Source organism: Geotrypetes seraphini, chromosome 18 (assembly GCF_902459505.1).
Source record: "Geotrypetes seraphini chromosome 18, aGeoSer1.1, whole genome shotgun sequence".
NCBI classification, from domain to species: Eukaryota; Metazoa; Chordata; class Amphibia; order Gymnophiona; family Dermophiidae; genus Geotrypetes; species Geotrypetes seraphini.
The window spans coordinates 17,182,050-17,207,992 of record NC_047101.1 but is presented as its reverse complement, the minus strand read 5'-3'; the positions used below and the strand labels follow the sequence as shown (position 1 = coordinate 17,207,992).

The 25,943-nt window shown below is 43.8% G+C and overlaps 1 protein-coding gene across 1 annotated transcript in view; it reads right to left on the bottom strand.

Moving 5' to 3' along the window:
* Positions 1 to 9,274: 9,274 nt before the first annotated feature.
* ADAM19 (ADAM metallopeptidase domain 19) overlaps positions 9,275 to 25,943 on the bottom strand; it is an 89,944-nt gene continuing 73,275 nt past the window's right edge. Inside the window, exons 16-23 of the mRNA XM_033927324.1 lie at positions 25,024 to 25,228; positions 24,751 to 24,828; positions 22,253 to 22,361; positions 22,067 to 22,157; positions 17,535 to 17,619; positions 16,496 to 16,657; positions 13,193 to 13,372; positions 9,275 to 10,851 (exon numbers count right to left, since the gene is read on the bottom strand). Of these exons, the coding sequence (XP_033783215.1) occupies positions 10,813 to 10,851; positions 13,193 to 13,372; positions 16,496 to 16,657; positions 17,535 to 17,619; positions 22,067 to 22,157; positions 22,253 to 22,361; positions 24,751 to 24,828; positions 25,024 to 25,228 (949 nt within the window). The 3' untranslated portion in view covers positions 9,275 to 10,812. The remainder of the gene's footprint in view (positions 10,852 to 13,192; positions 13,373 to 16,495; positions 16,658 to 17,534; positions 17,620 to 22,066; positions 22,158 to 22,252; positions 22,362 to 24,750; positions 24,829 to 25,023; positions 25,229 to 25,943) is intronic.

The following is a 25,943-nucleotide window of genomic DNA, read 5'->3' as shown; positions in this document are numbered from 1 at the left end:
ACATTATTATTTTTTTTTGTTGTTCTGTGGCTGTGGGACAAACATTCCTTAAATGAGGCCCAAAGATTTGATTGCAGTAGAATATTATAGAAATTTATGGGCTTATCATATTTGTTCTTCTCCCTGGTCTGTGATTTGATATAGTGTCCTTTGCATAATTCCCTTTTTTTAAAAATATTCTGTGGTTTGGAAGTTCTGGATCTGAGGATCACTTTATATATATATATATATATATATATATATATATATCCATTGTTTAAAATTAAGATAGCTTTTTAGAACCTTATTTTTTTAAAGCAGTTTTGCTAATTCTGGAAACTATTTTAAAAATATATTTTGTAAGCTATAGCAGACAGTATTTTTGTGCAACATTATAAAAACTTTTTTTTTTTAAATTTTTTATAAGTATTTGATGCATCTTCTATTGAATTCAATGGTTTTCTTGTGATATTTGGTTTTCCTGGTGTCAGACTGATACAAAGAGAGGCCTGTTTTGGGACTTTACTTTGGTCTGGCCTCGCTGTGATGATGTCATTGGGTACCTGGAGAGCTATCCCCTTTCATTGGTAGATGGCAGACTTCTTTTGCCCCAGATAACCAATGACGGGATGGAACTGTGAATGGCTCCCATTTTACTTTCTGTAAAAATGAATATTTCTGGTGGATATTTAATCCCTGGTTTTGACAACAGTTGCCGAGGTCCTTGAGGGGGTGGTAAAATATTGGGATATATACTATGGGTTCTAACCCTCACAATGGTGATATCCCACCCTGCTCTGCTTTGTGTGCTATTTCTCATTCAGAATTCCAAGTTACTTTTACTGGAGCGCAATCTTGCTACTAGGGGAGGTTTTTCCCGCTCTCCATAGGGGATATGAAAGATCAGTGCTAGAAAAACCAAAACAACTCACAAGGTGGCAGAACGGGGCTGAACCGATACTAAATTGACTTTTATTGGGGAGGGGAGGAGGCAACCATTTTCCCGTTTCTAAAACATAATGGCGGTGTCTTCTAAACACAAAACACAGGATTGGCATTCCCAGAGTCTGGCTCACTGTTTCTGACACTGGTTGGCTATTCTAGCAGTTGGTCTTGCACTGGGATCTGTTAAATGGAAGAGTGTTGTATATTTTGAAGTTTGGTCGGTTGGTTCACACACACTCTGCGTGCATGGGTGTCCAATCTGTTTTCAGTGGGGCTTGGTTATGACATTTATTCATTTGGAACCATTGGCTGTCATAAACAGATTGTAAGATGTATACTAAATCTGAGCAACGTTTGCTGGAAATGGTTGGAAGACTGGGGTCCTAGAGCAGGGGTTCTCAACCCAGTCCTAGGGACACACCAAGCCAGTATGGTTGTCAAGGTATCCACAATGAATGTGCACAGATAAAGGGGAAAAGGATTGGGACTTGGATATCACCTTATTATAGTTTTGCCACCACACAGGTACTTCAAGCACCTGAGGGTGTTGACACTATAGCTCTAACCACTATGTCACACTCTCCTCCAATCCAATATCAGAAGTGAGCCAAGTATAGAACATTGAAGCCATTGTGACATCACTGATGAGGTTGGCATTTATTGGTGGAATGAGGCATTATGACATCAGGGAAAGGGATTGGGACTTGTATACTGCCTTTTTTGTAGTTTTACAACCACTCAAAGGAGTTTACGTACAAGTACTTCAAGCATTTTCCCTGTCTGTCCCAGTGGGCTCACAATCCATCTAATGTGCCTGGGCCAATGGGGGATTAAGTGACTTGCCCAGGGTCACAGGGAGCAGCGTGGGATTTGAACCCACAACCTCAGGGTGCTGAGGTTGTAGCTGCAACCACGATGCCACACTCTCCTAAACTTGCATGCCCTGCCTCCATTGTATGCATATTCATTGTGGGTATCCTGAAAACCTGGGTTGAGAACCCCAATCTATAAATACTGTGAACTTCGGCCCCCCCAGCTGTGCTTGCATACAGGGACCTGTTTTAACTCATGAAAGAACCCTGGGGTAATAAACATTGGCAAAACTAGGAGCCTTTATTGTTAATCTGAATGGATATTTATTTCCACTTGGCAAAGACTGGGAAAGAAATGATGATCTTGTGAATCATTTTATTTACAAGAAGACAATGCAATAGCAGTGTTTCTCTTCACTGTAAACAATGATAAAATGTACAAAATAATAAAAAAAAATTTAATAAGAAAAATTTTCTTCCAGTGTGTGCTTGAAGTACATTTCTAAGCTTAAGCGCAAAGCAGGAGCTGATTGGAGCTTTGATGGCATCAGTATGCATCCATTAAAAATAAATATGGAAAGTTTACAGAGAGATGGTTTAAGGCAGGGGTGTCCAACCTTGGCCCTCACCAGGTCAGGTTTTCAGGATTTCCCAAATGAATATGCATGAGATCTATTTGTATACAATGGAAGCAGTGCATGCAAATAGATCTCATGCAAATTCATTGGGGAAATCCTGAAAACCCAACTAGATTGTGACCCTTGAGGACTGATGTTGGACAACCCTGGTTAAAGGCACGTTTTCCAATATATACTTGCAAAAGGAGGAAGTTTGCGTAGAAAAACACATGGCAAGTGAATTGGGGTGGATGTGCATGGGAAGCGTGATGGTATAGGCATGTGGGATGGAGGAGTTGCTGGATATGAATGTGTTTATAGGTAAACATGGCACATGGGGGTTGTGGGTTTAAATGGGTTGGTGGATATAAGAGCATGGTGGTGGTCTCTAGAACTTTTGAGGGTAAATTAGAAGTGGGAGCTGTGGATTTAGGATTACATGGATTGTGGTTGTGTAGAGGTTTCTGCTTTGAGAATGTGATCGCAATAACGATGGTAAGGGCTGGCTAAGGGGTGTTCCTTGATAAAGCTACGGTTAAACATAGACTCGATGTCGGAATAAGATCCCCTTGCCGTTATTCAAGTGAAGCACAGATGAGTCTTTTTATATACAGTAATATTTAAAACATAAGCTGGAACAAAAATTAAGACGAACTAAGATATGACCAATGAAGAATTTGATGGGTTAGACTGCATTTGGGGTTAGATTTCGTACTTTATGAAAAGGATAACATACAACTACTTCCTGCCGGTCCACCTGTGATCTTGCAGCAGTAAAGAAGGTGGAGTAGGGTAAGAAGGGCAGCCTCTGGCGTAAGGTTTAGCTTAGTAAAGGACCACTGGCATTTCTGTATGTCACTGAAAGAGTGCTATCACATTATCTACTTATGTCTATAACTACAGAGATGCACACAGATTAACAGAACCTTCACTGGGGCAGCTTGTGATTGATGGTTGCACATCTACATCCCCCCTTTGAAGCTACCTCAGTTCTTGCCGGGTTCCTCTGCCAGCTACTACAGAAAGGAGGCGAATGTAAGTACAGAATGGAACAAACACACACACAAATTCAACATTTAACGCAAAAAATAAATGAGAGAGAGAGAAATTTGGAGCTCCTAATCATATTAGTTTCATGTGGTAAGATACAAGAATATTTGGTTTTAAAATTTGCTTTTTATTTGAACTTTTTTAGACATTATGCCAGAGCAGTGTGCCTCCTGAGATTCCAAGTGTGCCATGGCACATTGAGGAGGAAGAGAGTCGCCTGCCAGCTGACTTCCCTACGCGGTACGGCGCCAGCACTGCCCGATTCGCCGAAGGCCTGCATGTTTCCCCCTTCTCCCTAGCACCCTCCTGGCCTCACCTTTAAAGCTAATTACAGCAGCCTGCAGAGGATCGCCGGTAGGTAAAATGATTTTATTTTCAAATCTTGCGATTGAAATGTGTCAGTTTTGTGTATATTGTGTATATATGAAAAATGAATGGAAAAAATTGCATTACAATTAGTAAAGGGGATGGGATCTGGGGCAGAGCTTGGGTGGGCCTAGGGAGGTCTGTGGTTGGGGTACTCAGTTGATATTTGTTAGACTTAGGGGGTACTTAGCTTGAAGTAGTTGAGAAACACTGCTGTAGGCAATCAGCTGGTCCCAGTGCCTCTACTTCTCTCCAGCCCTCTTCCCCTACTGGCGTCTCGGGGCCCATCTGGAGGGCCTCTGCACATGTGCGGACATCTACGTGATGATGTCATGCATATGTGTGATGTCATCACGGCGACGTCCGCGCACTTCTGGGTGCCTCAAACCGTGGCCACTACCTTTAGTGTGCCCCGGCTCGAGAAAGTTTAGGAGACACTGTGCTAAAATTATAACACACAGATTACTCTTTTGTCCAGCAGGAGGCTCAATTGCTCCTATTATTTTATTGCATTCACTAAGCAGCTATGTGGGTGTGTTGCAAGCCCTTTCTATATCTTATTTGTTCAACCTATACACCAGTGTTCTTCAACCACCGGTCCATGGACCGGTGCCGGTCCACAGAAATTTCCTGCCAGTCCACAGGGCCAGCACATGCATCAGGCCCAAAACAGTGTTCTTCAACAGCCGGTCCACGGTGCGATCGATGCGGCGTTATCTTCGAGCCAGCTCCCTCTTCCTAACTGATTCAGTGCACAAAGCCACGGGCAGTGGCTTCTACGGGCATCCTGCGCCTGAACCGGAAGCCTTCTCTCTGACGTTGCAACGTCAGAGGGAAGGCTTCCAGATGAGGCACAGGATGTGCAAGATGCAATTAGTACTATTATGGGGGTGGGGTCTGGGGTGGAGATGGGCGGGGTCTGGCCCACGACTTAGCCCAGTGTTTTTCAACTGCCGGTCCACGGACCAATGCCGGTCCACAGAATAATTTTTTTTATTTCTGCCGGTCCATAGGTGTAAAAAGGTTGAAAAACACCATCTGCATGGTTTATCATATTTTTGAATAATGTCCTGATTGACATTATAGCAGCTTTTAGATGAGTGTTGTGGACTGCACAACCATTGCATATCCACTACCTTTTCACTAAATCTTAGCACGTGCTAAAACACCAAGACGCCCGTAGGTATAAAATGGACTTTTTTGCATGTAGCGCGCACTAATTCCATTAGCGCACACTAAGCTTCAGTAAAAGGGGCCCCTAAAATGTTACCGGAGATTAGCATAGTATTTTAAAATTAACCCACATCCTTAAGTTAAGGGTGGCTGAATTAATGCAATTGGTATTTCATCCAGCTTTGGAGGCTCACCCTAAAAATACAATCCTTGAAACGTAAGCATGGTTCACATTGAGTTTCCAGCGAGCTGGGCACCGGGAGGATTTCCGTTGTTTACACATGTCCCGGGTTCAGTTTTTTTCAACAGTTATTGCTAGATTCTCAAAACGTATCATGCCCTTAATGATGGTCGCTAAACCGGTTCCAGACGGTTTAGTGTGCCAGTATTTTACCGGCCAATTATCAGAATGGCCTTTTCCAAGCTTCCGACTCTGCCATGCAAATGCAGTACAACGAGGTCATTAATATTAAAATGGTAGTACAATAGGCTCATTAATACTTAAAGGAGCACTCCGGATGATTCTCTATCAATGCCGGGTGATTCCCTAACCTTGTGCCACATTTGCAGGCAAAAATTGCTGACAAGATCGGAATTGTCATAGCCTTACTTTCCAGACAGTGCATGAGTGCTGATTGGTTCAGACACTGACAGGGCAGTAAGTCTGGACAGCTCAGACAGCTCCTACCCCTCCCCCCCAGCAAATAAAATTTTTAAAAGACCCCTGAATTGAAGAACGGGAGGAGGAATAGAATGCCCACGCCCTCCCACCGCCAGTGATATCCGACAACCCTGACACTCCCAAGCAGGATGGATGCCGTACCTTTCTGACGAAGACCAGCCTGAGGGATGTCTACTCCCTCAGGCCAGCCTCTTTAAAATGGCAGGCCTTCCCCTTCCTGGTGCATTCTATGTTGGGGATCAGCTTCCCTGTCGCTGGTGCCAAGCACAGACCTGGCTTAGTGCATCCCTGTTCTGCCACTTCCTTCATGCACACACAGACCTCCAATGTCCCCATTAATCATGCTGGTACATTTTAACATCCAAGATATCGGTGACCACCACCAGCTGGAACCAGCAGCTGTGCCCTCAGTGCAAACTGCTCTGCTCTGGTGCACAGTACCTTATGAGCTTAGTACTTACCCATCAAATTGGACTGGTGCCCAATGAACTGTTAATACCCATATGCATGATTTCAATGGCAAAAGAAATATTTTCTGTAGCGCTTGTAGACCGGTACAGTTAAATTCTTCACAGATGGGTTATATCTCACTGTGACCAGCAAGTGGAGATTTGGACTGGTGCCCAGTGAACTGTTAATACTCGTATGCATGATTTCAATGGCAAAAGAAATATTTTCTGTAGCGCTTGTAGACCGGTACAGTTAAATTCTTCACAGATGGGTTATATCTCACTGTGTCCAGCAGGTGGAGATTTGCTCTGCTCTGGTACACAGTGCCTTATGAGCTTAGTGCTCACCTATCAAATTGGACTGGTGTCCAGTGAACTGTTAAATACTCAACTGCATGATTTCAGTGGCAAAAGAAATATTTTATTAAACACGAGGAAAAGGCACAACAAAACATGTTTTTCAAGTACTTGCATAGGTGTCAACCAACTTTACTATTTATAAGAGAGGGGGATGGGCTGTCGTTTGAAAGGCGGGTTGTTCATTGATAACTGCGCACAATATTGGAAAAGTGTGTGTACTGTGGGCATCATTCCATACATGGTGCACAAAGATGCACTGAGGAAAGCATGATTATATAACGGGTGCACATCCTTCTTAGAACTGCACTTGGGGGTCCTTTTACTAGGTGACCCGTCAAAAGTGTGCTGGACATTCGTGCTGCCCTATTCCATTCTTTTGGTGGTCTGAGGAGGGGGTATGTGGGGGGAACCCCCGCTACACTCGCACTCTAGTTGTGGGGGGAGGGGGAACCCCCCCCCTCCAACTAAACTTTTGAGTTGTGTACCGTGGGACTATAGAATAGCGCACAACCACATGTATGCGCAAATCCTATTTGGTGCCAATTAACAATAATAATTGTTAGTGGCTAATTACCAATTAAGTTGTTGCATCTCAGGATTGCGCCCAAATATAGATGCCATATATAGAATGCGGGGGGTTCATGCACTGCATGTGCATAGAGTGGACACAATTTGCACATTGTATGTACACTTTTCTGAAGGTGTATGTATGTGCAATAGTTCGCACATGTATGATGGTGTGTGCAAGTGTGTATTAATGCCTAGATTCTATAAAGGTCACTCAAATTTGCGTGCAGATCCCAGATGTACGTGGAAACTGATTAGTCACTAAGGAGCCATTAGTCAAATTATTGGAGTTAATTAGCACTAATTATGATTACACACACATCTATCCTACACCCTAGTTTATAATAAGCACCAACATTTCATAATGTGCAACTCCCCAGGGGGTGTGGCCATGGGAGGGGCATATATGGGTCAAGAACATTCCACAAAATTAGGCATCAGGCGATTCACCCCACCCTCTACAGGCCCTGAGGGCACTGTTCTGAATTTGATTGGTTGACCTGGCAACAGGCAGAAGTTGCTCGGCCAATCAAATTCAGATCAGTACTGACAGGGCCTTCAGGGGGTTCTGAGAATTCCCAGCCCAAGAACCCTGCTTTTTTTGGTTTGCTTGTTTAATTTTTCTTTGATGCAGTTTGACTGGTTGAGTAGACTGCCTACTCAACAAATCAAACAAGCAAAAATCAAGGTTGTAGAGCTGGGGATTCACTGAATCCCCTGAAAGCCCTCACTGCATGCCACTGGCAAGTTATAGAATACTTGGCTTTCTGCGCTCAATTATCTTCTGTTGGGCACGGGGAGTTATACTAGGTTTCAGCAGGGCAACAGACTCTGCTCTAAATGCTATTCTCTAAAGGCTGCTTTAGTGTTACGTGACCTTTATAGAACTGGTGTTCAGTGTGGACGTTGGTTCAACGCTAAGTAAAATGCGTGCGTACGCTATTAATATTTCTTTCAAAACAACCCCCCAAAAGACCACGGCCCATCCCTCTCGTAAGACCATTGAACAAGACCTTAACCGTGTGGACAGAACACGCATGAAGTTTGCACTTCACCGCTCTAGTGGCGTTTTGGTGAACTTGCAAAATGTAAACACAACCCCCCCAGGCTCACTTTGGGGTTGGTGTCTGTCCTGTAAACTGGAATGCATTGGGACCACATTTAGGTAAGTCTACAGGTGTCAGTCCCAACCTTGCTGAAGAGTTTTCCACTAGCTTTTGAACTGGAACGAGTACCCCAAGTACCCAGTCAATGCCAGTTTATAAAGAGCAGATGTGCTGGTCCTAGCCCCTCAGCTTCTGTTTCATAACTTGATTTTTGGTTTTGACTCTATCTCTAGAATCGTGCACAGAGGCCAATCCAGGCTTGGCTTGACTCATCTCTTCTTTCTGACCCGAAGCCAGTACTTGCGTTAAATGCACTACTTCAATGGTTAGCAAACAAAACAAAACTGCAGATCTGTACAAGACGTAGGCAAAATTTATTGTGACAAAATAATTATATGCAAACCCTTTTACCAATCAAGGGACCCGACACGGTCCGTGTTTCGGACAAACCTTCGTGCGACGGTTCATTGCAGTTGGTGAATCTCGACGTCACTAACACTTTGCTGCTACTCTACAATTTTTTGTGACTTTTTTTGTTATCCTTTTTTACCATGGACCCCTGACGAAGGTTTGTCCGAAACACGGACCGTGTCGGGTCCCTTGATTGGTAAAAGGGTTTGCATATAATTATTTTGTCACAATAAATTTTGCCTACGTCTTGTACAGATCTGCAGTTTTGTTTTGTTTGCTCTCGGTTGGTTTTTTACTGCAGTTTAGGTTGGGACCTCCCTTTTCTCCTTGTTTTGTTGCTTTCTACTTCAATGGTTCCCTGCAAGCCTGGGCCTAGGGGGCTGCAGAAGAGCTGAAGGGTCTGTTTTAGTGTAGGGTTACCAGACATCCAGACTTCCAGACGGCTTTTCAAAACCTGGCACTTTGTCGGGATTTGAAAAGCCTCCTCAAATCGCGTTGGGGCAGGTCTAGGGGTCCGGATTTTCAGATTGGAGAATCTGGCAACCTTATTTTAGTGGCTTCCGCTCACACTTTCAATTCTGGTACCTGTTCACTTACAAAATAGGATTATTCAAAGTTGTTACATGCAAGATGCATCAGATCAGATATTGCTGGCAAACAGTTCAGATTGTAAACAATTTCAGAAGGTCTAATGAACCACCCGATAGGATGAGCTGCTTGAGCAAAGAGCTTCAGTGAGCCAGCTGCCCATAAGCGTTTGGTCTGAACTGTCTGTGCTGATGGGGAGGTGTCAAAGCCATTAGGCTCCCCAGCCTTTATTCATTGGAAGAGTTGCAAATATTATCCCGCAACCTGGATGCCTCTGACCTCTTTCCTTCCATTCAACCTAGAATGTGTGAAGTTACCCTCAAAAAGTCACTGTTTCTAAGGGAAAATAAAAGCATGCTACAAAGTAACACAGGACTTCCCAAACTTAACCTGAGGACCTCACATCAAGTGCAGTTTTCAGGATATCCCCATATAGGAGTCTGCACAGTTTCTTTCTCATTTTCAGGGCAGTTTTGTTGAACTTTGGTTTTAGTGCATGCTATTAACAAAAAATTAAATAATAATGAAATTTCTAGGACTTTTCCCATCTCGATATGGAACAACGCAAGCCTGTTTTCATGTGTCTTACATTTCACTTCAAAACTAATACTCGTCTCTTATCCTCAATTAATATGCAAGAGATTCCGGCTGACATTGGAGACCTGCCTATGTAAACTTTTCACTGTGGATGACCACAGCTGGCTGTAGGTTCCTGACAGGTTTTGGAAGCCCTGAGCTAGTTTCCCTTAAATTAAATGACAAAAAAAACCCAAACAAACCCAGAACTCTGCTGGAACGTGAATGTCTCCTGACGTACTTAGTCACCATCTCTACCTGACAGTGTTGACAGATGAGCACCACGGATCAGAAAGGTTTCCAAATCATGCTACATTCCAAACGTTACATGCGAACAAGACTCTCCAGCTGCTAGGAATACCCTGATAAATTCAAACAGTCGCTCTCTGTAATGTCAGAAAAAGGCACCAGGTAATCTCGCAGCCCATTCTTCAACCCGATTGCACTATTTGATCTCTGAATGCACCGTTGGCCAAAAGGCAAGGACTATACAAGACTTTGGTTTGAAGTTTTCTATCTCAACCCAAAGCTATTGCTTTCTATCAACTGTACTAGCGTCGCTGTCTTCTCCACCTGAAAGACAGTGCCATTCACTTGGTCTTGCCTCGAAGACCCTAGTATTGGGTTGTTTCTTCCCTTCCTGATGAGTCTCTCACTGGATTTTTCTCCGTTCTGAAGATCTTCTCTGTAGAGTGGGTTTTTTCTTTCTTCTATTGACACTTTAATCACTGTTGATTTTCCCCATCGAAAAATGCTTATTTTTGTCTCCGTTTCATGCGGTCTCTTTAGCATTCGTGTTCTTTCTCCAGCATTATATATATTGCACATTTTAATGGCTTTTAAAACAAGAAACCCGCTTGTCCAAGGAAGATGAGAACCTTAGGAGTAATTTCAGAAATATCTGTTCTGGATGTGGTATGGAGGAAATTTAAGACAGCAGTGGCTCAGACTGTGCAAGTCAAAGGATCCAAATTGTAACTTCCTAAAAGCAAAGTCTTGTAGAAAAACTAACAAAAAGAACCCACCTTCCAATCTGAAAACCATAATCCATATGAAAAGAATTCACACCTTGGTGAACTAAATTCTTCACAAGGGCGTAATACAAAAGATCTTCACAAGGGGGCAGATGTTTCACTTCCTCAGCTGTGCAGGCTCTGCCATTCCGGTTTTCTTTCCGTGAAAAAGAAAACAAAAACAAACATTATTTGTATTACGATAGCAATTTTCCAAAAATTCAAATAGGTTACTTTAGCAATTAGAGATGTGCAGAAGCAAAAACATTTCAGTTAGTTTTCAGGAAGGATGTTTTTCCTTCAAGGTTTTGTTATTTTTTTTTTTTTTCAGTTCATCAGACCATTTAAACCAGTGGTCTCAAACTTGCGGCCCGGGGACCACATGCGGCCCGCCAGGTAGTATTTTAAGGCCCTTAGTATGTTTATCATAATCATAAAAGTAAAATAAAACAGTTTCTTGATCATATGTCTCTTTAGCTATAAATTACAATATTATTATTAAGACTTAGCTAAAAGGAAAGATTTATAAACTATAAAGTTTTACCTCATGCAAAATTGTCATTTCTTTAATACGAAATTAACTATTTTTTTCTGAGGCCCTCCAAGTACCGACAAATTCAAAATGTGGCCCTGCAAAGGGGTTGGAGTTTGAGACCACAGATTTAAACCCACATTAGAACTTTGTAATGCAGGGAAATTGATTCATAAGTTAACGTGCATTAAAACTTTTAAGGTGTCTTAAATTGAATGCTTGCTACTAACTGTAGTAGATAAAAAAAACAGCCACCTGTCAAGGCTTCTTCTCCATTCTCTGCCTGTTAAAAGAAAGCTTACTATATTATCAGGTCCTCTTCCCTACTAGCCAAGGACATTAGGGGCCCTTCATTTGGGTTGGGAAGGGTACAATGTAGGGGGTGAAGAACTTATGTCATTCCTTACTGCTCCCTCCTGCTGCACCACTGAGACAGACATTAAAGTAAGCTGGCCATTGAACATCTGTGGATGCTCAAGACTTCTTGGAGACCCTCTTGTGGTATCCTATGGGTGTAGGAGCCTTAAAATTAGGGTTACCATATTTAAAAAAAGAAAACGACCCCTCCCTGTTCCGCCTCCAGCCCTGCCCCCTGAAAGCCTCCTCTCTTTGCTACGAGCTTTGGTCGTGTCTGGAGGGCCTGGAGCATCTGCGCATGCTCGGAGGCCCTCCAGATGCGGCCGGAGCTTGTAGGGGCTTTCCAAAACCCGGACAAACACCATTTTTTTGGGAAAGTCCATCCAGGAGCCTGGATAGTCCTTCAGAGAGAGGACATGTCTGGGTTTTCCAGGACATCTGGTAACCCTACTTAAAATGAAGCTGGGCATTACTGACAGTGAAAGAACGCACATAATTCATGTGCTCTTAGTAACAAAAAAGAGCCCCAGATTAGGCAGGTCTCAGCACTGATAAGTTAGAAAGAAACTTTGAAGGGGTTGAATCTGTAGGTGGCTTCTGTTCCTATCCTGGACGCACAATTAGCCATCTTTTTCATCACCGTCATTTTTCTATCTTAGTTCAATCAATCATATTATCTCATCTTGATTACTGTAACGCTATCTACCTCGGCATTACAAAAATTTGTCTTCATAGATTACAATTAACTCAGAATACTGCTGCGAAGCTGATCTTTGGAAAACGTAAATTTGACTATGTGACCCCTTTGCTTCGGAGTCTTCATTGGCTCCCGGTTTATTTTAGAATTTAAATGCACTTGTATTTCTTATAAAATTCTACATGGTATCGTTAATCCTCTTATTCCTTTATTTCGGAACGTTTACCGATTCTCCTTTGCAAGATGTAGCCAACAATTTAAACTTTCCCTTCCTTCTAAAAAAGGGATTAAAGGAGTCAAGATCTTCAGTCTTTAAATTCTCTCAATTCTGGAATGATCTCCCCTTTTTTTTTAAGGAGTTCCAGTTCATTTCAATTTTTCCGTAAATCTTTAAAAACTACTCTATTTGCCAAACATTTTGAAAATTAATTCTTTTGAAATTTTGCTATTATCTTCTATTTATCATTTGTAAATCAGTCCCTGTTTATTTAATTGCTGTAAACCGAGTCGAGCCTTCTCAGAATGATGGCTCGGTATACAAAGTTAAGCTTTAGTTTAGTTTAGCCTCCTTTTCGGACTGACTGCAATGAATAAGCATGACCAGGAGAGAACTAGGGGGATGCAAATCTAGGTAATGGATATGTGCTGTGATGTCTCAGGCTCCAGTAAAGAAATACTGGCTTATAGGACATCATCACTGCTTGCTTTCCTCCTATATAAGCTTTAGGGGCTGGAAGTTTGTTTGCTTTTTTGTTCATGTAAATTATCCTCACTCTCTTCCCCGGTACATAGCCACTGAGTACAAGATTTAATTGCACAGAGTAGGAAAACTTTATGTGCTGTATCTTAATTGTACTTCCTATCTCTTGCACCCAATGTTACATCTTTGTGTGCTATGATGTCTATAAATACCTTCCTGTTATCTGCTGAGGATCCCATCTCTTCAAGTATGCTTGCTCTTGGCTGGAGCGGTGTTAGGTCTCTTCCACCAGCAGGTGGCGGCAGAGCTTTTCTGTGTGTTCTCATACCATGAGGACCAGCAGCAGGGATCGCTGGTAAAGCTTTCTGGGGAGGTTGAGGTCTGTGCACACCCTAATTGAAAATAAGACATTAATTTTCTTAACTGAATTGTCAGGTTCTGTTCCTATCCCTGCCACTTATGCTCTGTCAGACTGTTGTTTCCTCCCGCTCCTTAAGACTTCCGCTCAGTTGGAAAAAGGACTTGACCCTTCATTCCCATCTGGTAAGGGATTTTTCTCCTATATCCCCTGACTTACTTTAATCCAGTTATAATAGTGGCAGTCGCTTGTTTACTCTTTCCAAATATAGTAGGACCAGGGGGCATGCAAATAAGCTACTAAGTAGTAGGAGAAAATATTTCTTCACACAATGTGTAATTAAACTCTGGAATTTGTTACTGGAGAATGTGGTGAAATCAGTTAGCTTAGCAGGGTTTAAAAAAGGTTTGGATAATTTCCTAAAAGAGAAGTCCACAGGCCATTATTGAGTTGGCTTGGGGAAAATCCACTGTTTATTCCTAGGAAAAGCAACATAAACTCTGTTTTACTACTTGGGATCTAGCTGGGTACTTGGGATCTGGGTTGGAAACAGGATACTGGACTTGATGGATCTTCGGTCTGTCCCAGTTTGGCAGTTCGAATAGATCAGGACTCAATGTGATAGGCAATCGTGAGTCTTCCCTCAAATTTAAGGACAAAGGTAGAAAAGTACACGTCCAGTGTCAGCATTCCATTTTTTTTAACTGACACACTGCAGGTGCTCTTCATACAATAAACAGAGCTAATGTATGCTGGACACATCCCAAATATCTATCCAGTTGCAATATTGATATCCTACAGTTCTCAGCTGTGGAAGTATACAATGTGTCCCATGATGCTGGCCTGTCAGATATGATGAATGTTTGAGGAGTGGGTGTTGGAAGGCCCCCTAATAAAACAGAGATTCTCTATCTGGGGAGAGTGGGCGTTTCCACCGTGAGGTTCAAAAGAGAGACCCCCCACTCCATCCAGACAGCTGTGCAAGTCTATCAGCCGATTAAAAAATACCACTACTCAGTTAGTCCTAAAACCAAACAAAAACATTCAGGACACCAAAAGCGGACTTTTTACAAGGTCCATGCTGATGCTTTTCCCACTGAGGCCCCGATGCTCAAAAGTCTCTGTTAAAATCCTGTGTGCCATTGTGGTGCCGGAAAATTTTCCGATTTCTAAACGACGAGCAATACTCAAACAGCTTCACGTGCAAATGAGGTTCACAGAAATTCCATTAGATCAGTCATTGGAGAAAGTGACTGACACATGCGCAGAATAGTTCATGGAAAAGAGGCGTAGATGTGCACATGCGCCAGGAAAAGCTACGTCATAGGCACGCATGTGCGTCAATCGACGCCATTGAGGGAAGGGAGGGGGTAGAGAACTACCAACAAACCATGCAAATGTGAAAACACAAGATATACATGGATACTTTTTGTCGACACTGCTTTGACAGGACATATGCAATCAGCAGCCCCAGACCTGCTGGTATACGCCTTTAACGAATATGCATGAGACACACTTTTAAATGCAACAGTAAACCTAATATTAGCTGCAACAGTAAACCTAATATTAGATGTGGGACCTCATGTAGAATATTGTGTACAATGCTGGAGGCCGCACCTCAAAAAGTTATAAAAAGGATGGAGTCAGTCCAGAGGAAGGCTACTAAAATGATTTGTGGTCTTCGTCATAAGGCGTATGGGGACAGACTTAAAGATCTCAATGGAGGAAAGGCTAAATTTCTCTTGCAAACTGATCTCATTGTAAAACATCTAGCCTACATCTCAGCAAGGTGATCACTAGGAAAGAACATAAGAACATAAGAAATGCCTCTACTGGGTCAGACCTGAGGTCCATCATGCCCAGCAGTCCGCTCACGCGGCGGCCCAACAGGTCCAGGACCTGTGCAGTAATCCTCTATCTATACCCCTCTATTCCCTTTTCCAGCAGAAAGTTGTCCAATTCCCTCTTGAACCCCAGTACCGTACTCTGCCCTATCACGCCCTCTGGAAGCGCATTCCAGGTGTCCACCACACGCTGGGTAAAGAAGAACTTCCTAGCATTCGTTCTGAATCTGTCCCCTTTCAACTTTTCTGAATGCCCTCTTGTTCTTTTATTTTTTGAAAGTGTGAAGACTCTGTCCCTCTCTACTCTCTCTATGCCCTTCATGATCTTGTAAGTCTCTATCATATCCCCTCTAAGTCTTCTCTTCTCCAGGGAAAAAAGTCCCAGTTTTTCCAATCTCTCAGCGTATGAAAGGTTTTCCATCCCTTTTATCAGACGTGTCGCTCTCCTCTGAACCCTCTCGAGTATCGCCATATCCATTAAAACCATTAAAAATGCATACTGGCCGCTCATGGACCAGAATAAAATGGTGCCCACCCCTGAGCCTCTGCACTAAGATAATAGCAAAATGTGCAGACCCTTTAGGTAAAGAGAATACTTCTGGTGCCGACACAGGGCATGATCCACTTCAACAGAAGATATTTGAATATTAACTGTAATTAAGTGAACCCCTGTGGATAAAACGCAGATAATGTATTGCTTCATTGATGCTACAAACATTTAGACCCAGAACATGCCGAGAAAAGAGTGGCCTAGTGAGGGTAAGAGGCATCCGGAGAGGTGGTGCCACCGTGCCCTCCTCTCTGCTCTTCCCTATCCCCCCCAAAAAAAACACACTCGCTTCCTCCTTTCCCCCCCCCCATACCTCTTTAAACCATTACCAGCTTCTCCTGCCGTCTGCTCGCACCGGCATTGGCTTTCCCTCTGATGTCACTTCCTGGCCCTGCAACCAGGAAGTGATTTCAGAGGGGAGCCAGACCAGCCCGAGCAACAGGCCGGAGAAGTTGCTTGTGCTGGTGATCATTTAAAAAGTGGTACAGGGGTGGGGGAAGGAAGGGCATTAGCCTGGCATGGGGGTGGTCTCCCCCCCCCCCTCTTACTATGCTACTGATGCAATGCACACTGTTATATGGGGCCTGTACCTCTGATTAACAGAAGAAAGCTCTCTATGATTTCCACAAGGGAATAATAAGTATATCCCAGAGGCTGAGGTTATGTCTAACATACTCAGCTTAAGAGTGTGGCTTATTACAATCCAAGAGAAGCGCCATACCTTTCCCACTGAAAAATGAGGGGCAGTGAAGAACACTCCTACCTTGACTAGATTTGCTGGAAGACGTGGTGCCGGTCTGTTTGGTGGAGGCTGCCTCACGGGGCCTGCCTGATGGTTGGCTCTGCAGATCAGGGGACTGTGGGCAGCTTGAGGGGTAGATGGGTGTTGTCTATTTATTGTCGCTGGCTCAGAGATTATCCTGGACTGAGGTTTAGGTAGGCAAGGTTAGTTATAGATAATGCACAGATTCCTTTAACAGATAATATTACTATTGTAAAATCTGGTCCCATGGCCCCGCCACCCCCCCCCCCCCCCATCCTCACCCTGTTCCACCCAAGCCACAGCGTGTTCCGCCCCACCCCCTCAACCCGTTCTCGTGCTCGGAGCCACGTCAGGAGGGCATTTGCACATGCGCCGGTGTGATGCGATGACATCACACACATGCACACATGTACATGACATCACCAGGTTTTGAAAAGCCGTCCGGATGCCCGGACATGTCCTCTAAAGAGAGAACATGTCCAGGTAAATCTGTATGTCTGGTAACCCTAGAGAATATGAATAGTTTTTACAGGCAATGCTTTTCAGTGACTCTCCTCCTACATTTACCTATGGTGGAAGCATATTCTCCAGGTGTACCAAGCAATGTGCTCAAATCTTATAGTTTGTGCATCTTTCAGTTATCTATCCGTGTATTCATCCCCAAAGCTCACACTTCATCCCCAAAGCTCACATTTGGAGTTAGAGAATGACACGGTGACAAAATTAATCACCGTTCCCGTCCCCATGGATAACCACGGGAAACCATCTTCATGTCATTCTTTAAGGAAAGGGAAGAATCAGAGTATGAATGGCCACAACCACTGACCCGCAAGCTTTGCTTTGAATAATGCTGGTGTAGAAGGACAGAGGATGAAAGAGACACTAGAAAATGACATGGGTTTATTTCCCACGGTTATCCGCGGGGACGGGAACGGTGATGAATTTTGTCACCGTGTCATTCTCTATTTGGAATAGCTGGCTGACTGATGTTTGAGAAAAGACCTACCGTCTGTGGTTTCCTACTATACACAAATCTCACCTTCCTTCCTTTCAGCTGTGTTAAGAGTTTGAAGATGAAATTAGTTTGACCCCTGACGTCGTTTGCATCTGGCATGGAGCGACACCTGCGGACGAAAAGAGAGCCAGACTTGAAATTGCTGTCTCTGAACAAACGGGTGTCCTCGGCACCCTGTCTGCGTTAGGATTTATTCCCAGCGCGTCACCTGTTGTCTAAGCAGAAAGTGGAGCATTGCTGATGAAAACCAAATGGTCTCGCTGGCGATCCCAGCCCTTCTGGATTCAATGAGTTTCCAGTACTGTTAATTCCCAGCACTCCAATTTAGCAAGTAAAAGATATTTGTGTTACGCAAGCATATTCTTAAACCTCTGGAATGAACTACTAGAGACGCACGGCCACAAAAAGTTTGGTTCATGCTTGTTTGAAACAAATTTATCTTGTTTTTCAGGCGGTTTTCCATGCACAGAAGAACTTTGAAAATATGTATCACCAATTGTATACAGTAAAAACTTGGTTTACGAGCACAATTCGTTCCAAAAACATGCTTGTAATCCAAAACACTCGTTTTTCAAAGCGAATTTCCCCATAAGAAATAATGGAAACTCAGACGATTCGTTCCACAACCCAAAAACTTTAACACAAAATACTATAAGTACTCGTATTGCAAGAACTCGCTCATTTAGAATAGTCACTACACTCCCGCAGCGTCAGAGAGAGAAGAACCATCGGCTCAGTTGTGATGTGTGTATACTGCATGTACTCATATTGCAAGACCTTGCTTGTATATCAAGCTAAAATATAATCAAATGTTTTGCTTGTCTTGCAAAACACTTGCAAACCAAGTTTCTTGCAAGCCAAGGTTTTACTGTATATGTAAATTCATGCATATAAGCAATCTGTGCACACTCATATTTTTTTAGACACCCATACAAACCAAGACTATGCAACCCTAAAAACTCCATTGCTCTTCTCTCAAGCGTAACATGTCCATGACCTCTTGCCTGTTTTGCTAAGATCTAGGTGTCGGGTCTGAGTTAGGAGCCATTCTTCTAATATTGAGACCCTCTACAATACGGGGAGGGAGGAGAAGTTAATACCTTGGCACATGACCGCATTGGGAACACAACAATATTACAACCATTACCATAGGACAGTGTATCGCAAACTGTGTGCCACGAAGGATGCCAGGTGTGCCCCGAGATGCTGGCGAGGAAGAGAGGCACTGATGCCAGCTGACTGCATACAGGACGTGCCTCCCGCGGTGAGAAGAGCGTCCTGCAGTCAGCCGGCACCTGCACCTCTGTTCCTTCTCCTCACCTTTCCTTCTGCAGCGCCCCCCACCAGCAGGTATTAGGAGGCTCAGGACCACAGCTGGAGGGCATCCACGCATTGCCAGATGCCCTCCAGCCATAGCCCTGAGATTACTGTGCAAGCAACTTAAAAAGCTTGCGACACACTGCCACAGGAAGATGATGAAACCACCTTCTTCATTTCAAAATATCATCGTTGACATTCAGCAGTTTCAGGGGAGTAGCTAAACCCCTGTATCCGACACTTAGAGGTGTATTTTCAGAAATGTTATCAGGATTTGTTCGTAGAAAGTGGCTGTGTATACCATTGAAATCTGGGAGCCAAAAAATAGCTTAATATTCGGCACAGTTTATAGAATCTCGAAGACCCCTGGATAACTTTAGATGCAAGCATTTACACCAAGTGAAATGTGGCGTAAATCCTTGCATCTAAATGAGGTGTGGATCTGCCTTATGCTATCACTGCATGCGTAAATTACAGGGGTGCCTCTTATCCGCCCGTGACCTTCCTATGGCTGCGTCTCCTTTTTGGAGCTGAACCTAACTATATGTGCGGAAACGCCAATTAAATCAAATTGCCACCAATAATTGCTTGTTAATATCCCAATTATTAGTGCTAATGGATTGTTCTCCACTTAGGGCCTCTTTTCTCAAGGCAAATAGTGCGGGCCAGCACGGTAAATGCACCAAAGCCCACAAGGATTGAATCCCTTGGTTTCAGGAAACTGATACTCTCAGCTGTCAAAACCTCTGGCAGTTGATGCTTGTGCTAAAAAGCACAATATTTTATGTGCCACCAGCTGTCTCTCTTCATGGGTTTCACAGCTTTCTATTAAAATACTGATCTTAGAGAATGACACAGGGACAAATTTTTCCCTGTCCCTGCGGGAACTCATTTTCACATCCCGTCCCATTCTTTTCCTGTCCCTGCCCCATTCCTGCAAGCTCCGTCCTCATCTGCACAAGCCTCAAACACTTTAAAATCCTAAGTAGCAACATTCTAGAGCTGAGATTGTGATGTCATAATACCTCATTCCACCAATGCCTAAGCTCCGTCCTCATCTGCACAAGCCTCAAACACTTTAAAATCCTAAGTAGCAACATTCTAGAGCTCAGATTGTGATGTCATAATGCCTCATTCCACCAATATTTAAGCTCCGTCCTCATCTGCACAAGCCTCAAACACTTTAAAATCCTAAGTAGCAACATTCTAGAGCTCAGATTGTGATGTCATAATGCCTCATTCCACCAATGCCTAAGCTCCGTCCTCATCTGCACAAGCCTCAAACACTTTAAAATCATAAGTATTTAAGGCTTATGTAGTTAAGGTAGAGCTTACAGGAATGAGGCAGGGACAAGGACAGCGACAAAACTCGTGGAGATGGGGAAATCAAGTTCCTGCTGGGACGATGACAAATTTGTCCCTGTATCATTCTCTAATAGAACGGTAAGTTAAAGCTTACTACTGTATGCAACCTGCAATCTGTTGTATGGCCTCCAGATGTCACTGTTGTGTTTCAGGGATTGAATTGTTAAAGTTTCTGTTCTTGCTAGTTTTTCTTGGAGGAGATTCTGCTTGCTCCCCAGTTCGACTTCCAAAAGGCCTTTGACAAGGTACCCCATGAGCGGCTACTTAGGAAGCTGTGGAACCACGAGGTGGAAGGGGACGTACACAGATGGGTCAAACACTGGTTGGCAGGCAGAAGACAGAGGGTTGGAGTGAAGGGTCACTACTCGGGCTGGAGGAAGGTCACGAGCGGAGTTCCACAAGGGTCTGTACTGGGACCGCTGCTGTTTAATGTATTTATTAATGACCTGGAAGCGGGGACGAAATGTGAAGTTATAAAATTTGCAGATGACACTAAACTCTGTAGAAGGGTTAGAACTACGGAAGAGTGCGAGGACCTACAAAAGGACCTAAACAAACTGGAGGAGTGGGCGAATAAATGGCAGATGAAATTCAATGTAGGGAAATGTAAGGTCATGCATATAGGGAGAAAGAACCCGATGTTCAGCTACCAAATGGGGGGATTAGTATTAGAGGGAAGTAACCTTGAAAGAGATTTGGGTGTACTGGTGGATACAACAATGAAGTCAACGGCACAATGTGCAGCAGCCACGAAGAAGGCAAACAGAATGTTGGGTATTATTAAGAAGGGTATTACGACCAGAACAAAAGAAGTCATCCTGCCGTTGTATCGGGCAATGGTGCGCCCGCACCTGGAGTACTGTGTTCAGTATTGGTCACCGTATCTTAAGAAGGATATGGCAACACTTGAGAGGGTCCAGAGGAGAGCGACACGAATGATTAAGGGCATGGAAAACCTCACATACACTGAGAGATTGGAGAGACTGGGGCTCTTCTCCCTGGAAAAGCAGAGACTCAGAGGAGATATGATAGAGACCTACAAGATCATGAAGGGCATAGAGAAAGTAGAGAGGGACAGATTCTTCAAACTTTCAAAACATATAAGAACAAGAGGGCATTCAGAAAAATTGGAAGAGGACATATTCAAAACAAATGCTAGGAAGTTTTTCTTTACCCAGCGTGTGGTGGACACCTGGAATGCACTTCCAGAGGACATAATAGGACAGAGTACGGTACTGGATTTCAAGAAAGGATTGGACAAATTCCTGCTGGAAAAAGGGATAGAGGGGTATAGATAGGGAGCTACTGCGCAGGTCCTGGACCTGTTAGGCCACCGCGTGAGCGGACTGCTGGGCATGATGGACCTCGGGTCTGACCCAGTGGAGGCATTGCTTATGTTCTTATGTTCTCCCAGTCTCAAGATGCAACAATGAAAAGTTTTTATTTTCAATGATATTAGTACAACGTAGCCCCTATAACTAAACTGGAGAAATCTGTTTGGTAACAAGTAGGATGCATAGCATTACAATCAAGGTCCTGGTTCACTGAACTTTTTTTCCCCCTATAGACACATAATGGGAGAAACCCTTTAGTAAATCGGGCCCTGAAAAAGGTAATTAAAAAATATGCTATTTCTCTTTCATGAACACTACTCTCTCAACTCTGTAAAATGTAAAGCACGTGGTAGGGCTGGTCTCGGTTGGAGCACTAGTCCTAGGGGCCACCACGTGAGCGGACTGCTGGGCACGACGGACCACTGGTCTGACCCAGCAGCGGCAATTCTTATGTTCTTAAAATGGGTAAAGGCCTGAAAAATGTCTGAATGCCATGTCCTCATTTGAGAAGCTCCGAAAGCTCTCTAGACCCCATCTTACCTTTTTCTGTAGAAGCAGTAGCAAATGACGATTCCAACCCCACACAAAGCCAAGATGAGAACTGGAATAACTATTCTCACTGGTGCACTGCCTGAAAGGAAGGAATTGGGAACTTTCAGAACTACAGCAAAAAAAAAATCAATCGCATTTGTATCTTCTTTCTAATTCAGCATAAATAATACTCACTTTCTGTAGGCAGTGGCCCACTGTCTAGGCTGCCTCCATTTCCTGGTGTGTTACAAAATGGTGGACTCCACCCTTGGAAACAGTGACAGTTGTTGTTGTTGTTGCAAACCTGTGGCAGGAAGACAAAACGAGACGGAGAAAGAGGGCGTGAAGGACAAATGTAATTTGAACAGGAAAGCTAGAGGTGACGCCTTCAATGGTCTTCATAGGGGAAGATGCATGCAACAGTTTGACAAATACTTTATGATAAAAGTGCATCTCGTTTTAGAATATTATTAGAATATTTAAGTTTTATTTATTTATTTTGATTTTGTTTGCATCGGTTTACTGATACGCTGTTTAGTTTCTCTGTTAAAGGGTGGTAGGTATCATTTTGTAAACATATTCAGGACAATTCGGTAGCTAGTGCCTAGAGGTAGGCGCCACTTACACATGTCAAAGGCATCATTAATTGATAGTTAGGCACCTATGTACACTTGACACTATTCTATAAGGTAGTCTATAAGTGCCATAGCGCCTAACTGCAAGAGGGGCATACATGTGGGAGAAGCATGGATGAGCCATAGGTGTGTCTTCCAGATTTCTATAAAATACGCACATCACTTGACACACCAACTTATGCTTGCTAATAACAAGGCGTACCATGGGTACGTCAATGCCAACTTACACTAGTATTCTGTAATAGAATCTTGGCACCAAGCACATGATATTGGAGAACCTAGACGAAGAAGCCAATATAGCAAACTCTCAGTTATCCAGCACCCATGGGGATTGGTAGATTCCGGACAATTGCAGCGTCTAGTTGCTTGAGAGTTACTCTAAAAATAGTTTTGTCTCCCTTCCCACCTCACTCTCATCCCCCCACCAACTTATGGGTCCCAGCATCCATCCATCTCCCCTCCCCTTCACCCTGCTGGACCTTCCCTCCCACACACACATACACAGTTCTGATGCAGCTCCCCTCCCCAAGGATGCCCTCCCTCCCTCCACAGGGGACTGGTACCTCCTAGACCTCCCTCACTTGCCCGAAGCAGTAGCGGCAGCCAGTCAGCAGAAGCAGCACTAGAAACAGGCTGCTCATGCCCAGCTCCAGCAGGGCCTTTCCTCTGCATACATCCCATCGAGAACGACAAGGGGACAAATTTGTATCCATCCCCGCATGATCTCAATATTCCCGTCCCATCCCCATGAGTTCTATCCGTGTCCCATTCCTGCAAGTTCTGCCTTAACTGCACAAGCCTCAAACTTGTTTGAGGCTTGTGCAGTTAAAGTAGAACTTGCAGGAATGGGGCAGGGACAGGGATAAAGTTTGCAGGGATGGGACGGAGATAGAGAAAATTTGTCCCTGTGTCATTCAGTAGCACTATAGAATGATTAATAGTTTTAGCAGTAGAAAGCTATCATTACACAAATGATGCCCTCACACTTTATAAAACTCTGACAGGCAAAGTTGCAATGGCCCTAATCTAATCTAATCTAATTCTTAGGTTTGTATACCGCATCATCTCCACGTTCGTAGAGCTCGGCGCGGTTTACAGTAGGAGAAATGGGAAGGAACTACAACAGAGGGTTAGAGGTAGAAGTGTGAAGAAAATTTAGAGGACTTGGGATGCCAAGATATAAGAGTTTCCTTGATTCCTAAGTTGAAGGGAGAGTTACATTTTTTGAGAAAAGCCAGGTTTTCAGATGTTTGCGGAAAACTTGGAGAGAGCTCAAGTTCCGAAGAGGGGAGGTATTGTTGTTCCAGAGCTCAGTGATTTTGAAGTGGAGGAAGGTCCCTAGCTTTCCTGTGTGGGAAGTGCCTTTTAGCGAGGGGAAGGATAGTTTTAATTTGTGGGAGGATCTGGTGGTATTAGGGTTTGAGGAATTCCAAGAAAGAGGGATAAAGGGAGGGAGGATACCCTATAGGATTTTGAAAGTTAAACAGGCACATTTATAGTGGACCCTGGCGATTAAAGATAAAGCCACAAATGGAAGTTTAGAGAAAGGTTAACTAGAAAATTAAGAACAGAAAACCAAGGACAAGCAGTATGCCTTGAATTGTGTCTTGAAATTCGCAAATGATTTTTCTGAATGGAGATAAAAAGGCTGAGAATTCCAGAGAGTGGGAGCTATGACAGAAAATGAAGAATTCCTGTAAAAATGGCATCAGGCAGCCAAGTGGTATAAATTAATAGCTGACATTTTGAACAAGAAACCTAAAACTAGTCTAAAAGGCATTTGGAGCATTGAGATTAAGCAGCAGATTTCTGCTACTCAGTGGCCACGGATTTGGTCTTGGAGGATGAGATGTACAGCATCAGCATCTATGAGGCAGACTTGGTTTTTTCTGTCATGTAGAATTTTCTGGACCCCTGCCCAAAGACCAGCTCCTGCTCAAACTTATGAACAGATTCCATATATTGGCCCCTCTGACAATGTGATGTGGCACGGACTCATGAAGACAGGTGAGGGGAAAGGAAACACAGTAAAAACTTGAAAATGAAACAAATACCTACCCCCTGACCGTTGCATTGCTTGGTGCATTCTTCAGCCTTGAAAAAGGAGGTGTTTGTGCAACGCCCCTCAAAACATATCTGTGAAGCCAACAAAAATGAAAGCGTTTAAAGAGCAGGACCAGCCAGACCTGTCTTTGAGGGGGACAGATTGGAGACCTGAAAGTTAATTTGGGGGGGGGGGGGGGTGGAAGGGGTGCAAGGCTCATTTTAAGGCATCCAAATACCCTTGCACCATCCCTGGGGCACACAAAGTCCATGATACCTATCACTCACATGATGCGTCTTGCATTTGGTTCCAGTCAACACTAGCCCCGGATCTAGCATATCGTCCTCCTCCTCGGCACTTCTGTACATATGCATTCCACGGCATTTGATCGGCTTCCCTTCCACAGTGATGGTTGTGTCGATGGGAACTGCATTGGATTCCAGTGGTTTGGAAGCAGAGCTCTGACACTGAATCTTCCCACACTTTGCATCCCTGGTTTGAGGGCAGAACATGAAGATTCCGATGAGGTTACGGGGGATCTTTTTGGCATGACTGTTTCTTTTATTCCAACTGCTCCTGTGGGCTTCCAGCTCTAAAAACCTTTATTTAGAGCTACACTAAGTTACTATCCAGTAGCCAACTCCTCCAAGATTTTGCAGGCAGTGGCGTAGTGAAGGGGGTGGGAGGATGACCGCCCTGGGTGCTGTCCTGGAAGGAGCAGGGGGGCAGAGAGGGAAGCAACACTCCCCGGGCGCCTCCTACCCTCGCTATGCCACTGATTACAGGCACAGTCCTTTGTCATAGGCCACATAGCAAACATGAACCCTAAATCTGGCCACCAAGTGAGTGATGGCCGGGACTCCCTCCCTTAAAGTCCTGTGAATGCTACCACCCCTAGATCTGACTGGCCCAAGGAGCAGAGGCATTGAACCCAATTTTCCGCATGGCCGCTCACAGTATTTGCAACTGAGCTACCAGGCTCTCTCTACTTTCCCTTCTCAAGAGATGAACATTAACTTATTAATCATGGTTTTAAATGTATATACCCCTTTCCTGGATTAACCATTCAAAGCAGTTTGCAGAAAATGTTTAATCCACATAACACAAAAACGGTTCATAGACAACCCCGCGAAAGACAAAGGCGCACGCCGACAACTGAGCGCAAGATGGAGGCGCGCGCCGAAGAAAATTACAGTTTTTAGGGGCT